General features: G+C 31.4%; 1 protein-coding gene across 4 annotated transcripts in view; it reads right to left on the bottom strand.

The window, feature by feature from the left end:
- LOC127708932 (low-density lipoprotein receptor-related protein 2-like) overlaps positions 1-17174 on the bottom strand; it is a 423265-nt gene that overhangs the window by 52919 nt on the left and 353172 nt on the right. Inside the window, exons 21-22 of one of the 4 annotated variants that reach the window (XM_052214124.1) lie at positions 7696-7827; positions 6500-6694 (exon numbers count right to left, since the gene is read on the bottom strand). The exons of 2 other annotated variants lie outside the window; for them this stretch is intronic. In XM_052214124.1, the coding sequence (XP_052070084.1) occupies positions 6657-6694; positions 7696-7827 (170 nt within the window). In that variant the 3' untranslated portion in view covers positions 6500-6656. Of the gene's footprint in view, positions 1-6499; positions 6695-7695; positions 7828-17174 lie in introns of those variants that run through there. One more of the 4 variants, XM_052214122.1, reaches the window with a different exon arrangement.

The following is a 17174-nucleotide window of genomic DNA, read 5'->3' as shown; positions in this document are numbered from 1 at the left end:
TTTTCTGTATTTTTGTCTTTCATTTTTGCTTTTGTAATTTGTTTATAAGACATTTTGTGTTTCTTTGTTGACATATTTGTTTGTTTTTATAGTGATTAGGTCATAACACAATGTTGACTGCTGTACCGGTACCCCTATTTTTGACATTGTTGAGTATATATGTTTGTTTTGTTCACACGTTGTTGGCAATAGAATGGAAGTTTATGCAACTGTCATACAAGTGAGAGGTTTAGCTAGCTATAAAACCAGGATTAACCCACGATTTTCAACATTACGAAATGCCTGTACCTATTCAGGAATAGAACAGTTCTTTTAGAAATGCTTTTGGTTGGGGTTTTGCTGCTCAGTCTTTGATTTTTTATGTTGTGTTCTGTGTACTGTTGTTTGTCTGTTTGTCTGTTTATCTTATGTTTTTAGTCATGGTTTGTCCATTTATTTTCAACTTACGAGTTTAAAAGTCCCTTTGGTATTCTTTGTCTCTCTCTTACTTGATAAGTGGGGGGGGGGGGGGGGGGGGGGGGAGGGGTTAGATTTGCATTTGTGGACCATTTCTTCTCTTTTATTGTCTGCCAATTATTCTCTATTCTTTATATTTCGTCACACTTTTAATTTGTTTTCTATACTTCTGGGTCCATTCCTTTCTTCTAATCATTTAATCTTTTCTTTTTGACCAATAATTCCTAATCTGTAAACCTCATCCATACGTATACCCTCATTCAGGGTGGTAACCCATACATACCCTCTTATATGCTAATTGAAACAAGAAACATACACACACATTACTGTATTATAGGACAGTTATAAAGTAGGGCTTCTAAAAATACAATATAATATATACTTTATTACATTAAGCTTTACAGCTCATCGTGTAAACAAGACATAATAAATTATGATTGAAATAAAACATGTAGCTAGAGAATGTAAATTATTTTGTAAAATACTGTCCTTCCTTTTAAAAGCCAGGATAATGAATTTTCCTAAAAAAAGTCAACTGCTTAATATTTTGTAGAGTTAACAACTGTTTCCGTTTATATACGCTCGGTCTATACCAGTAGTATTGTTTTATAAACTTTGCACGCAAGTCTCTATATGCCGGACACCCAAGAATAAAGTGGAACTCGTCCTCAATACATTGGCTACATACCAGTCTCAATATTCAATGATTTAGTTTTATTTTTGTAATAGCCTTTCCGGGCTTTCGGTATAGAGTAGGGATATATTTAGTCAAGTAATATTGAAAATCAAGGTTTGTGATTATATTTTTGTAAATAGCACGCTACTAATTGCTACTGTTTTCCAACAAAGAATATAGTTCTTGTGTTTTTATATATAGTAGGCGCTGTTTTATAAGTGAAAAGGCGTTTTCAAATGTCAGTTTAGACTGGCTTAGCCACAATTCACCTAGTCCGAAGTTGTGTAATTCATCCTTAATCAGTTTTACCCTGTTCTAAATCACAGCCGTACCCTGTACACACTTCCCTAACAGTCAAAGTATTTGTGCTAAATACAACTGTAGGACCATTGTTCAAGATTGACGTATTTTGTAGACAGTCAATTGTTGACGGATTTTAGTTATTTGTGTTGTTGAGTTGTTGATGTCTCCTTGACGTATCTATCACATCTCCTTTTATTCATAAGGTGTATTTATCTCGATTTGTCATGATCACAAAACGTTTGATCACCAGTTATGACGATTTTATTAAGTAGATCGTACTGTTGTCACGTGCCCTCAATTTTTGCGCACTCATTTTCAAAAGTATTTGATAATTATTCCTGGACGTTCGAATGGTTGCAACTTCTTTAAGCCAGATTAATATTGTGTTGTAAACACATGTCTATCAAAATATTAGCAGTTACAAATATTGATTAACGATATTTATATTTTACTTAAAAAAACATGATTATCTGGTACCTAGTCGACGAAAAACTAAACGAAAAAAAAAATTAATTTTTCCCAAAGTTAAGAGGATTTTTTCATACGCACATTCTAGAAAACATATTAGATGCAAAAATTTAAAGTAACGGTTTCATGTAATATATAGTTTCCATCCTTACCTTTAAATTGTTGATGTATTGCTGTATTATTGCGTGGAATCCATCGAAAGGAATTAAAAAGAACATGATGTTCTTTAACGATGTGTGGCCCTCGTGTGAAGTAAAATTGATTATACATCATAAATTAAAAAAAAATGTGATATAAGTAAAAATCAACAAAATAATGTTGCAACTAGATAAGCTTGCCAATTACAATGGAACAAATTTCATTATATTGGATATACTGAAGAGGAGATAAGAAATAAATCCAACAATTCAATGGGATTTGTTACTTTCGTAGGAATGGTTAAGAAAATCAAGTGCATATTCTTGCGTATTGGATAAATAACACATGATTTATATTAGTTGTTTTAAACCATATAAATTCATTTTATAAATATAAAAAAAAGACAATCAAAGCAAAACTTAAAAATAAATTGGAGGAATCTATGTTTCTGTGTATTGCAAATGAATCATACATATAGGATGTAATTGTCAAAACGGTTTAATTAACAGGGGAATTTTTAATTTGGAAAGAAAGGAACATCATTAAGTACGAACAGATAAAAAAAAACATATTAAAGAATGTACTGAAATATTTCAAATGGCAAGCATACAAAACTATCATTCTACGAACCTAGAATAAATTTAAGTTTAACATGTTTAAGTTCATCATACTCTTTAAATTTTGTATGTACATTGTTTTGCTTTGCAATGACTTATTTTTTTTGGATCGTAATATTTAAAACCCCTTATGTAGGCCTGTGTATTACAAAGGATTTATCGATTAAAAAACTATTCCAAATATCACACTCGGAAGAGCGTGTAGAACCCCACCCCGCCATGTGTATACTAGTAATCATTTCTATGCTCCTGTTTTAAGTTGCTCTTTCGTTAAAACCAATGTTCAATGCATACATAAACTTTTTAAGGGGTGGACAATTTACAGCTTGCCAAATTTTCTATTGTTGAGGCAAAATGCAATAGTCCCAGAAGTACTGTTTCATGTATATCAAATTCCGGTAAATTGAGTTATTTTCGGGTTACAGCGGTGTGCGGTACTTATAAGAGGGTTTGATGAGAACTGAATTGCACGATATTTACTTAACACAATCGTATAGCCGTGCTTTATTGTTTTTTAAGTTTCATTTTGATTTTTTCAGCCTTTTCCGCTGTGAATGTTTTTTTTTTTTTTGCACCAGTGACAAGTATTACAACTTTAATACAGAGTTAAAAGTAGATACATTTGTTAATTTATTTCAACAAGACTATACTGTTAACGGAAAAAAGTCAACAATATCAACAGTTTCACAATCAAAGGTTTCATTAATTTTAATAAAACTTTTAATACATATTGTTTTATTTGTCGGTAATTGTAAAAGATTTTTACTAACCTAAAGAATTAATAATTTTATCGATTTTAATTATGTAAACAATGACTATTGTCTGTTCTGTTTACATGTGTCCCTTTATTGATTATCCGTAAGGAATACACGATAGGAATACAGACGAAGAAGAAAAGTAAATATACGGAAATACGAAAAATCAACAGAAATATAAATAATAGTCATCCCCATACAGAGTAACAGACTAACAAATTTATTGTATTTAATTTATTTCTGTTTAATATTCTTATTGTCTTTCACAATCCTTGTTTCCTTTTCTCGCTTTAATTTTTTTTAGAAATTATTGTTTAGATATCACAAATACTGAGATAACACGAGTTTTCATATCAGTTATCAACACTCTTTCAGATAAAGAGCTACTGCATGTGGACACATTAAAATCATATTATTTACCGGAAATTTCTATTTTCAACTGGTTCATTTTTCTTGCTGCAATTTCAAAATATATTTTGGATCAATAACTTTAAGTTACTTATTTTCTTATTTATTTGTCAGTATGTCATTTTAATTGTGAATATTTGTAAAGAAAATCGATAACGTATGGAATGGATTTTAGATAAATATATATCTATCGGGTTGCTTTTCTGCTTGAGTTGTTTACCTTACAAGGAGGCGGAAACATTAAAGTTTAAAAGGACTTAACATCAGTTTGAATTAGTTTAACGGGGGCGTGGCTTATTAGTTTGACGGAGGTTTTCCGGGTTTTAAAATGAATTGAATGACCGCAAGGGAATCTATTTGACTTGTATGAACATAGTTTAAAATGGATTGAAAAGATAGAAAACCGTTTTTAATTTTCGTTAATCTAATTCAATATTCCAGTAATCTTTTTTAAAATGGTTAATACCTATTTAGCCGTTTAAGCTAAATTCTGGTTACTAGTGTATATTGGTCACAGATTTCAGATTCAATACACATTCATCTAATTGTCATGTGCCGATATCGTCTGTGTGTCTTTTTATCTGTAAATATCTCCTTAGTTAAACGCAGTCGGATTTGGAGTTCTATTAGAGTTAATGTGTCAGACATTAGATATTGCTTATGAAATTGGACGTAACACATCGCAAGAAATTGATTTATGTAGAGAGCATAGTTATGTCTGAAGTAATTTCCATTTTGTTCTACAGTGAGTCTTACGAGTTAATAAAAAAAAGAAACATTTTAAACACACCTTCATCACTGATTTCTGCTTCCTAATTATGACCTTCCCATTTTTATGTAGCAACATACCTGCAACACCTGCATACCAAGTATATATCCTAGTGTACACGATATTCCTTGGCTTGTATTTTCTTTTTGATTTCCTTAATATAGGGTTCCGCTCACAAAGAAGCTATTAAACCAGGAGTTCCAAGTGGTGAAGTTGAAATCGTTCCTACGTAAATTTCACGGACGTTATCATGATTTCCTTGACCATTATGGAATATTCGTTTCGCAGATGACATACGATATTTTCTAATTGTCGTAGCTGCAATATCGTATATATTGTTTCCGAATGTGACCATTGACATATACTTATCACCGGGTTTATAATAACATAGCCAACACAACGGGTGCCACATGTGGAGCCGGATCAACTTACACTTTCGGAGCACTTGAGATCATCCCCTGTTTTTTTGGTGGTTTTCGTGTTGCTCAGTCTTTGATTTTCTATGTCTTGTTTTCTTTCTTAGTCATTTTGTTGTCATTCTTTTTTTTACTTTCGAAGTTTAATTTATCGTTGGTATCCTTTGCCTCTCCCTCAGAACATAAATATACAACACAAGCGACAAAATAATACACATTTAACTTTTAATTAGGATTTTTTGAAATTCCATCCAACGGAACTGATAGTGTTGTTTAAATATCATATTTTATTTATAGTTTTACAGATTAAAAAAGGCACAGGCAGTGACTGTTTTCGTGTGTGCTGTCTAAATAGTTTCAAAATGAGTGATGCATGTAAAACATGACAATCTATGATGCTGCAGTATGACATCATCACAACATTTTTCTTATTTGTCCTTTCTTGAAGACTAACATTTTAATACACATTTCTAAAACGAAAAAACAAATAACCGAATCCGAAGCCACTTGATGTTTTTGTATTCTTAAAGCGGAAATATTCAATTCTATGACATATATATTCTAAACAAAATCTTGTGTATGGATTTTCGAGAATCGAAATTAAAGGTCAACCATGTATATTTTTTCGTCGTTGAAATTCTATCACATTTTATATATTTACAGGCTTTTTTGATATTTGATTGGTTGTATCTCTGGTGGAGTACACGATTCATACATCTGTTTGTTAATGTCTAGATGCAGTTCAACGAGTTCATTATATATCAATAAACAACGTTTTATCGTTTTATGATCCTGCCAAAATGACGTATACTTTACATTACGCTAATAAGTCGTGATGCTATCATTTCCGTTATAGAGTGTTACTGATCAAATAAACATGTTGATAAGTTGAAATCATCCCTTCTCCAAATATGAATTTACCGACCGTGACGGAATATTTGTGAACTTGGAAATGTTCGATTAGTATTAGTCATAAAACCGTTCTATTCACCTGCATGCAAATGATTAAACAATCAGTGCATTTTCGCTTGCGATAAACAACACCATTCGTATCATAATAAAGTTGAAGTTTGATTGGATAAGCATAGTTCATGTTCGCGTACCCAGATTATTTTTGTTTCGACCTCTTGCAAAGGAAGCAACATTGGTCATGATTGTGCATAAACTTCAGTTTGGTTAACTGCAAAACGAAAATTATACAACTTCAAAGAAAAATCTTGACACCGAAAGAAATCATTATTTCCTTTACATAAACTTTGTATTCTTATTCACTTCTGTATATTGCATGTAGATTAGTTTGTACCTTGTGTGTTTTTTCTCGAAAAAAAAATAATAAAAACGTTGCGATAAATTTCAGCTGGTTTTTGTATCGTCATGAAGGCATATTAGCAGTGACTGAATACGCCAATGACAAGACTAACAATACAAACGAACCGGGTCGAAATTGAACAATTCCAGGACGTATTTCATATTTTGTTTATTATATGATGATTACATCTCAAGGCAAGATTCGTACAAACCAAATTGCTATCACCACTATTCAAAGATAAAATAAAGTCATGTAGTATGTTTCACATAATTGATTTTTGTATCTGTTGTCGTAGTACTAAAGCGAGATACTTTTTTCTAAAAGTCCAATCAGACTGCTAGCTATGTCATCCACGGCAATTTAATGGATCCTTTTGGACCTGGAAAGTCAAATTAACAAGAAGCTCTTGCAATGTCTTATCAATATAATGTAATACTTTCAAACATTTTCAGATGAAAAAAATGGCTCGTGTTCTAACCATTCTTTATTTTAAATGAAACGTTTTACAATTATACTCCAACGAAACATTATACTTGTACAAATAGAAACGAAATTTGAAAGTATAAAAAAATCTACGATCGACACCAAATTCACGAATGGACATAAGATACATATTACATGCAACAATGTTTCCTATCTTTTATGGACACTGCATCACGTAGCATTTTTAAAGTAATGGTATGAAAACTTTTTTTGGTCATATACACAAATTGATAGTTGTGAGTAAATCAGTCAAGAACAAGCTACCAATTAAAAAGTATCAGTATTGATGACGGCTAAAAACAGCTGATATTTATTGTTAATAATAAACATTTTGAAAACATCTTTTTAAATCAAGTATGAATAATAATATAGAACTTTCATCTAATTTCAAGAGGGAGAAATCGTCAAACCTGATATAAATCAAACATTAGTTTGTATCAACCAACTTAAACCAACTGTCATATTTCTTACGTTGAACAGACATTTTCCAAAGATCACGATGGGTTGAAAAAGTCTAAACAAAAAAATCAAACTCCAAAGTTAATTCAAAAAGGAGGAAGTCTAACCCTTATACTGCATTTTTAATATATTTGAGGAACTTTACATATCATGCATTACATTTTTTGTAGAAAAAAAATTGAAAAGAAACATCGACTTATACATGTTATATTTGACGCACATCTGAGCAAATACGAAATGTTCAATTTCAACTGTTATCGTTCCAATGTGACCCTAACGAACTCAGTGAGGAAATGAGGTCGAGATATGATAAATCTGTCTCTCTTTGGGCATAAAAAGTTACAAATTTCGAGTAAAGGCATGCTATACAGGGCGTAAATTAAAAATACTCAAGTTAACATCCGTATGTGCAATGTGTTTAGTTAAATATCTTCTTACGATTAAAGCAACTATTCGGACTTTCATCCTCTCTGTTTTCGCATTCTGGTTGGTTGTTGCAGAACCAACTATCATATATGCAATTCGGGTCATTTGCGGAACATCTAGACATTCCAGTAGGGCAAGCTCTGTCTGTGAAAATAGCGTTAAGATTTTAATAAACAATACATATACGTCATGAAATTACAATAATTCCAAATACATTGATGACCCTAGCTCCCATGTTATTACAGGAGACCTTAATATTGTCCATGACCGACAGTTGAAATCATTCCTCAGTAATCCCTTAAATATCATCCCCAGTCAATTACCAATTGGAATGAGTTTGATAACATCATCAAAGATTCACTCTTTGCTTACTTCACGAAATGGATAAATCGAGAAAAAGCTGACATAAAATCCTTCGATTATTTTTGTTCAATTCAGAAATGAACATGGTTGATATTCGTATTCAACATTTTTAAGAACATGTTACTCCTAACAACAACCATAGTTGGCCGATTTCTGGTATCAAATATAAGATAAAAAGAACTCGCCAAGCAATTTATGTTTGTCCCGGCTGATAAGGCTGACAATAATATCATTATTGTTTGACGTAATTTTACATTGAGGTTCTGCAAAAGGAAATCACAAAATTAACCAACATTCTATTTGACTCCATTTTCGAAAAATGACATCTGTAACAACTATAAACTTTTAGCTACCTCTACAAGCATAACCGAATAATATGAAAGTTTCAACTATATGAAGGCTTCTGAAAGAGAGGTGAAAGATACCAGATAGGACATTCAAACTCATAAGTCGAAAAAGAAACTGACAACGCCATGGCTAACAAAGCTGCACAAAACACCTTACAAATATAGATTGATTTCGTCTTTAAGCCATTGTTCCACTACTAAACTGACTATGACTTACTGTGCCCCACTTATTGCGGACTAGTTTCTGTATTGTTACGAGTTACAATTTATGACTAAAATCAGCAAAGAGTCATCGAAACAACATATGATTCAAACATTTGATAACACTTTTAGATAATTATATGGATCTCAAAAGTTAACTAAACCCTTAAACAGACTTAATCAGAATGGATATAGTTACGATACAGGTGTCGGTGATTAAAAATTTTTTTTTTTTAATTAATATGATTCATTCTTTGCATTGGAATTAAACACATTTATTCTAAAACCAGTAGTTAGTATGAATAGACTCATCATAGAAACCATGATTGAAATTTTGTATTTGCGCCAGACGCGCGTTTTGTCTACCAAAGAGCCATCAGTGCCGCTCGATTTCAAAAAAGTTAAAAGGCCAAATAATGTACGAATTTGAAGAGCATTGAGGACCAAAAATTCCTAAAAATACAGCTAAGGTAATCTATTCCTGAGGTAGAAAAGCCTTAGTATTTCAAACATTTAAAGTTTTGTAAACATTTAATTTATAATTATGACCATATCAATGATAATTCATGTCAACACAGAAGTGCTGACTACTGGGCTGGTAAGAGATATTAATCAAGCGGAAAGACACAAACATTTCCGTACTTGATATATATGCAGAGATTCTTTGCTCAATATTTTTTTCTGTAATTCTTCTGACATAGACATACTAATGTGCATTAAACTGTATTACTAACATCTTGTCAAAATATGATACATGGAATAGACAGCTCAAAATAACAATCAAAGAAAACAGGCTTATAATTTGTATAAACTACTAGTATTGTGTACTAAATCTATCATTTTATTCAAATGATGAAAGAACTTGTATTACCTTTTGTACAAATCTTTGGGTTTTCATCCGATTTATCCTTGCAGTCAGGATATCTATTACAAAACTGCATTTCATAAATACACTGAACCTTATCTTCACATTTCACCATTCCAATTGGACAGATACGATCTTTAAATAAGATGTAAAGAAATTAGAATAAGTTTATGCATCTTTAACCCTTTGACGGATTTCCAATTACAATTTCGCATGTGTTTAGTGCATGGTTTAGCTATATTTGAGTATGCACCAATAACAGAAAAGAAAACACGTAAGTTAAGAAGGATTCAGTACTGATGATGATTTTTACAAAATTGCCAAACCACCATTTCATGTTATGTTTTAGGAATACATATCCTTATATTAATATAAATCCAACATATATGAATCACAAACTTAGTAATTACTTTTTTATACAATAAATCATAATCATGTGAGCTTTATTGTAAATAATATCAAACTCTTTTGATTTTTGTTTTTCAAATCTCGTCGGCGTGTTCTGGTACCTGTATAATTAATTTCAAATTGCATTGCATTGCATCACATTATTTAACCCTGACTCGATAGTAACTGGATGGACATTTTCTACTCTTTCTTTGGTAAGAGGATAAAGTAATCAGTTTAAAGTGATTGCATTAATCTGTTTTCAAACAAATTAAACACAAATCAATTTCGTTACATGTTTGAAATTTCTTCTTTTTCTTGCGTGGAAATGCATGGTCAATGTAACACAACTCTATAACTAGTATTTATTGTGTGTTAATACTATTTCAACATGCAACCACTCGTGATAGTACTTTTTGTTTGTGTTAGTGTACCTAAAGCAAAAAAAAAATACCCTTATTGAAACATGTTTATAAATTAAGTTTCTTTCCACTGACTGTCTTAATATGCCTGAAACAAAGACAACTTAAACATATGATCGGCAACACAACACACACTATACTTAGTGAAAACATATGTAATGAAAACTAATCTGTTAAATATTTGATCAATGAAAAAAAACCAAATGACATCATAGGCTTTTTCATTACTTAAACCTTTCGGTTATCATTTGTTTGATTGAAATAATATCAATCATTGATTCATGCGATTCAAATAAACATACTCTCTACACACAAGTCTAGATTCTCGTCTGAACCATCTGCACAATCTGCGAAGCCGTCACATTTCTTAAAATCGAGCACACATTGGTATCCATTATCACATTTGGACATTATGTCACCACAATTATGTGCTGTATTGAAGAAAAAAAAAAGACATTATCCGAAAGATAAAAACTGAGGAAGTGGAGCAAAACATATTAAAAGGGATATTCACACACATTTTTTTTGTAAGTCGATGACAAATAAAAAACGAAATGGGAAAATAAGAAGATCTAAAAAAAAAAGTGGTACTTCAGACGCTTTGTTTACAAAAATAAAAACAAAAAAAACATCCATGATACTAGAATAAATAATAAACAAGTCATAGGTACCAAACATAACTCGTATTTTTATGCAATATACACATACACATAGCGTATGATTTTTGATTGTATTATCTTTAGTATTTCAGGCAATTTAACGTGTTGTCATGTAATTGCAAGATACATTGACATCTTCTATTGTTTTATAGATATCTACACTAAGAAGAACACGACATATCAATTTATTTTTAACGTTATTCTAAACCAGAGACTTTAAAAAGCCTGTGTCGCTAACCTGGTTCTATGTGCAACTTAAACAATGGACACTCTTGAACATTGAATACTAGATTAGAATTCATCACCAATGTTGATCTTGTATTGCTGATATTATATTTATTGTTTAAAGCTTCTCTCTATCTTCTTTGATTTTACCCCCCCCCCCCCCTTTCATCAAAAAAGGTTATAAACTTGTCATTAAGGGGCAATCACTCTACTGTATATGTAGATTCAGATTTTGTCCTGTTTTCAAACAACGTAACTTCCGGAAACCAGTGAGCTGTAAAATGCAATAAAACGTAAGTTGAACTTTTCAGCACAAGTTAGATTTATTCAAGACAGGCAATACATGCATTCGTATTCACGTCATAATATAACTTATTAACCTGTTTTGTTATCTTCAGCAAGAAATGGAATATTAGTGAATGTCTGGTAATTGGCGTAACTCATTTTTGTCATCGTGAAATGTGACGTAGTTTCTGTATTTTACCCTGCTACTTGCAACGATAGAAAATTCCAATCTTAATAAAAGAAGTAAATTACTTTTACAAAATTGTTGTTCATCCTCTGACTCGCCATTACACATCTGTTCCCCGGAACAAATCATTGACTGATGTACACATTGATGACCATTAGGACACTTTGCAAAATACGGGGTACATTCGTAAGCTAAAATATTAAACCAAGAAATAAATAACTGTTTGACAAATTACTAGTTTGAAACATAAAAACAGGTTAAAAACGATTCATGCAATTCAGATTCGCATTGAGTGACATGTAACAAAATAATTTTACACACTTTAGTGTGAATAGAAAATTATATTCAATTAAGGAAATTCGATCAATAATATGAATATCCCCCTTTGATGATTCCATCGAATGTATGAATATGAAACGATGGCCTGATGACGCAACACCAAAATGCATCCACTGCGTGATTTACCACAACGCTCTGCTATATATAAATTATTTCAATACAAAAAAGTGAATATTGGTATTCCGGTTTAAAAAATCCAGTAGTCTTAAGCATGTTAAGCATTAAAATGCAATTGTATTTCTTAATTGTGCATTCACATGAATCGTTTTATATTTGAAGATGTGTTTTGGACAATGTTTTTCCTCCATTGTTATTTTGTAGTGGCTACGTACATATTAAGTGCCAACCTGCCTACGAATCAGGCAGTGTTGAAAACAAACAAAAACCCACTCAACTTTAAATTAATTTAAGTTTAAAATGTTTATTGGTACATGAATATAACATTTGTTTCCTTTTTCTATTCTGGTATTTCAAGATATGATTTGACCAACTGAGGGGAGACAAGAGTGATCTAGAAATTTCTCGATTTGGCAGACACACAGAAAAAAAAAAATACCATTTCTAACTCAGGACGAGAATAACTTCAAAATAGGTTGTTTAGCTTAGTGGTTTTTTTTTCGGCCATGTTTTGAAATTTTTATAAATCGCCTGATTCTTACAAAGACTGCCACTTAATTATAACAAAAGCTTAATGACACGTCAGAGTGTATAGCTCATTTGCGTCAGTGTTTTGAAAGAAATATGTTCCCTATTATTTTCATTTGATTAAGTATTATTATCTGTATGTCCTATTCACCAAACTTGATTGCAATGTTTTCCACACATATGTATGACTGATATGGTTTATATGTTAAAGAGTCAACATTGGAACAACACAACAAACCAGACAAAACAGTTAGTACATAATATAGTTTAGATTTGATATCAAAAATAGCATAATGTTATTGATACTCAAATTGCTTATTATTTATTAAAAAAAAAATAGATAAAATTGTGAAATGAACGGATCGATATAAAAAAGAAACATGAATTCATCGACGATTTTCGTTTTATTTCTTTGCTTGATTTTCATTTTTTGTTTTTGGAATTTGAAAGGTGCAAATTGTTAACAGAAAAAAAATTAAAACAAATTAATTTAAAATTCTGCTATATTTTGAAATTAACATTTTTTTTACACGGTTCAACGGAACTCAGCTACGAACAAAACATCGAAATATTCATTGCAGTTCTAAAACTCATAATGAATAGCAAACCGTTTGTCAAATGAGAACAAACGTCTTGTTCACACATCTACAGTGAATATTTATATCTAAAATATTTTGGTCCGTACCTCCAGCACTTTACTACTGTATTACTGATGTACAGTGAATTCATTTATTATTTAGGGTTCCAATATCGTGGATTAAGGATAACTTAAAAAATATTTAATTTCGTGGTTTTGCAGAAGTCTGCACACAAGCCTATACACAAAGTTGTTTTCGTTGAACGTTCAATTTCTTGGTTTACCTGTACCCACAAAATCCACGAAAATTAGTAGTCAACGAATAACAATGAATCCCCAGTATCTGATTTTTTTCTCTGTGTTGTGCATATTCACAAATTTCTACCTGAACAAAAATCTGTATCATTATTCGAACCATCTTTACATTCTGAACCGGGACCAAGAAAATTCCCAGCACACATATAAAAAACACGAATACACTGCAGTCCGTCTTTGCATTTTACAAATCCGACAGGACACTCATAATCTACAAGGGAAAGCAGATTTACCGTGTGTATGTATGTGTGTGTGAATGTGTGTGTGATCTAAAACGAGTAGAATGTTGAATGTTATCTTATTATCTAAAGACCCATTGTTATATAATTGAAAGCTATTTGGTTGCTTTTCAGCGGTATTAGATGTCACGAATATTTAAATATAACAATCGATATATATTTTTTAAGACAATGTGTGACGCTATGAGTAACAAACTTAAGTAGATGTCCACCTAGATACCATATAAGTTTTAATATGTTATTATACAATGTTGACTGTTGTTTGTTCACACAGTGTGTCAATATAATGTAATTGTATGCGACCCTCATACAAGTGAGATATTTAGCTCGCTATCAAACAAGGTTTAATCCACCGTTTTCTACATAAGGAATACAACAGTTGTTTTCAAGTCGTTTGAAGTGTTTGAGCTTTTGATTTTCCCATTTAATAAGAGACTTCCCGTTCCGAATTTTCCTTGAAGTTCATTACTTTTGTTTTTCAAAATTTGTATATAAGTTTTTATATATTTTGATTTTGTTTACCACCAATGAGTTAATGTTCAGTTATTTAGTTTTAGTAGCACAGTTTAAAAATACAGCACCTAGAAATCAGAATAAATGTGGTGCATATTTACGTGAGCACATATCGGGATCTTCATCCTCTCCCGATGAACACTCATTGCGTCCATCACACCACAGTTCTTCATTAATACAATGGTAGTCATCATTACACTTTCTGAAACCATAAGCACATTCTCTTGCTGAAAGATATAATTCGATCAGAGTAATAAAATTAAGAATATAAAGTTGCATATTTCAGTGGTATATTACGTGTCATCAAAAGACACATAGAAACAATGTATCTTAAGTTTTACTGACTGTGAGAACGTCCTGTAAATATTTATACTTGATTATAACGGACTGCAATGCTAATTGTCTCACACTCTGAATATTAATTATAGCGTCAAAGTAGTTTGCGACTATTCTTCGTACGCTTAAACTTTGATTGCAATGCTTTATATGATCTATTAACGCCGTGTGAACATTGGTTATGCCCATAACGCTTCCTAAGACAGAGGACGGATGATACACATAACTGTCTAAACATAAACTGGTATATATTCATTAATGGAAAACATGTTTAGTTATCAACAGTTTGTATTCAATTGATATTCGAGGGTCATGCATGGTGGCAAAACAGCGACCTTTGGCTCATATTTGACCATTTGATTTTACATCATCAAACTATTCGAAAATATTCACCAAATTTTGTTTAGTTAATTACACATTAATTACTTTTAATATTATGCATTTCAAATTGTTTGATTTAAACATGTTGGAAACCGTCTGAGTTTGATCTGAGTGAATCATCTTTTACATTGAATGATTGTAAGTTCCACATATTGCAATTATATTAGGCAGGAGGATAAACGCAACACACTTAAAAAAAACGTATTTCGACTCGAATTATCATGAGTCACTTAAACCAATGTTGTGTCGTTAGACCAGAAAAACATGCAGCAATAATGTAATGAATAGTTAGGAGAGATAAATAAATTCAACAGGGAATTGAAGAGAAATAGTGGGTTATGTATATCAACAGTACTAAAAGTGAAAAATTTAACCTACATTAGACATAAATATTATGAATGAGATATAAATTTAGCTTGCAGTCTTTTCTTTAGAAAATTGAAACGTTCTCGCCTTGCAATGGTTCTTAAACATGCACCGGATCATTTAAAACCGACAGAGTATTCAACCTTCATAATTTGATCAAACGAACACTGTTTGTTTTTCTGAACCTCGAAAACTCGACCTATATCAATGTTAATGTGAAAAAAAATTTTGTTAGGATAAGTCTTAAATAAATGACAGGAAAACTGCATATTTCTAAGAACGATATTTCTGAGAGTATCAGAATATGGACACAAAGTAAAGATTCATCAACATAGTCGAATACAAATACAATCACAATATACCTCTTTGTGTATGAGACATTTTTGCTTTTACATGTTTAACTTGTGAATAACATCCTTTATTAACAAACCATCTTCAACTTGTTACAACAATGTTCTTTAGAATTTGCCTTTTATTGCAAAATATATCACACTGTACGAAGTGGGATTATCTTTGTTAAACACAAAAACTAATATGTAACAAAATGTTGGTTTTGAAGGGATGATTAGCGATAACCCTCTCGTTGAATATACTTCAAATGTTTGCTCCTCTGTTATGATGGGTGTTTACCTTTGCATTTTTCCTTATCTTCATCACTACCGTCACGGCAATTTTCATTGCCGTCACAGATACTTTCTAGACGTACACATTGTAGTCCATCCGCACATTTAGCTCTGTCATTTGGACATTTGTATTCTAGAAAGAAAAAATAACTAGAACAGTCCATTAGATTAATAATCGGTATGTGTTGTCGAATGTTTAGAATTATTTGTTTTAACATTTATTTCAACTATTTTTACGACATTGATAACACTCTTACAACGTTTGATTTATCACGTCAGTAAATGTATTCTCTATTGCATTGCAATATACCGTTTATTATCATATGTTTAACGTTCTAAAAGTGGGGCGTAGTAATCTTCCTCGCATCTCTATGGTTTAATCATTGATTATAAATAAATATCTAGACGACAGGAGGGAAGTTGTATAGAGTAAATCAATTTAATAGATTTACGGAAAACATTATTTTATATATTACTCAGATGATCTTTAAGGGAAATCAAGATTGTTAAACAATAAGTGTGTTGGTTTAAAAAAAACTGAATCCAAAAGTCAAGAGCATGTGGATATACACAATGCTTTACGTAAAATAAATTGAACAAGTATATTTGTACATAAGCAGTACGTAAAATGTAAAAAAAAAGTACCTTTGCAGGCCACCGCATCTTCATCAGACTCATCATTACAGTTCGTATATCCATTACAAACATTATCTTTGTTTATACACTGATAATTGTCTGCACACTTTGTGTGGCCAGGTTCACAAATTCTAGCTGCAATTGACATATACAGTCATCACATAAAAAACATCATCAATATAGCCTGATTATTTAACCAACCACCATAGAACACCTCTACATAGAATTAAAAAAAAGTGAAACCATACGTCGCAATATTGACCATGCAAACGGGAATATTTAGTCTTACTCCTGTTGTACCTAAATAGTATGATGTTGTTAAATACTTATTTTAAATCCTTACTATTGTTTAACAAAGGTAGTTCTTATCCGTGACGAACTATGTCAATGTAAGTGTAATAAATACATGAATTAGTTTCTGAAAAACATTATGAAAATTAAGCTCAAGGAAAACATCATAGCAATATATATTTGCGTGACATGCAAAATTACAGATCGAGAAAACATTTGATTTCCAAAAATATAGTCAATGCCCAGTATGCAAGTTTTCAGTCAGAGAATACTTTTCCCGAACCGAGTC

The sequence above is a fragment of the Mytilus californianus genome, unplaced genomic scaffold (genome assembly GCF_021869535.1).
Source record: "Mytilus californianus isolate M0D057914Y unplaced genomic scaffold, xbMytCali1.0.p SCAF_7, whole genome shotgun sequence".
NCBI lineage: Eukaryota > Metazoa > Mollusca > Bivalvia > Mytilida > Mytilidae > Mytilus > Mytilus californianus.
The sequence above is the reverse complement of the archived record's forward strand: the minus strand, read 5'-3'. Positions and strand labels throughout refer to the sequence as shown.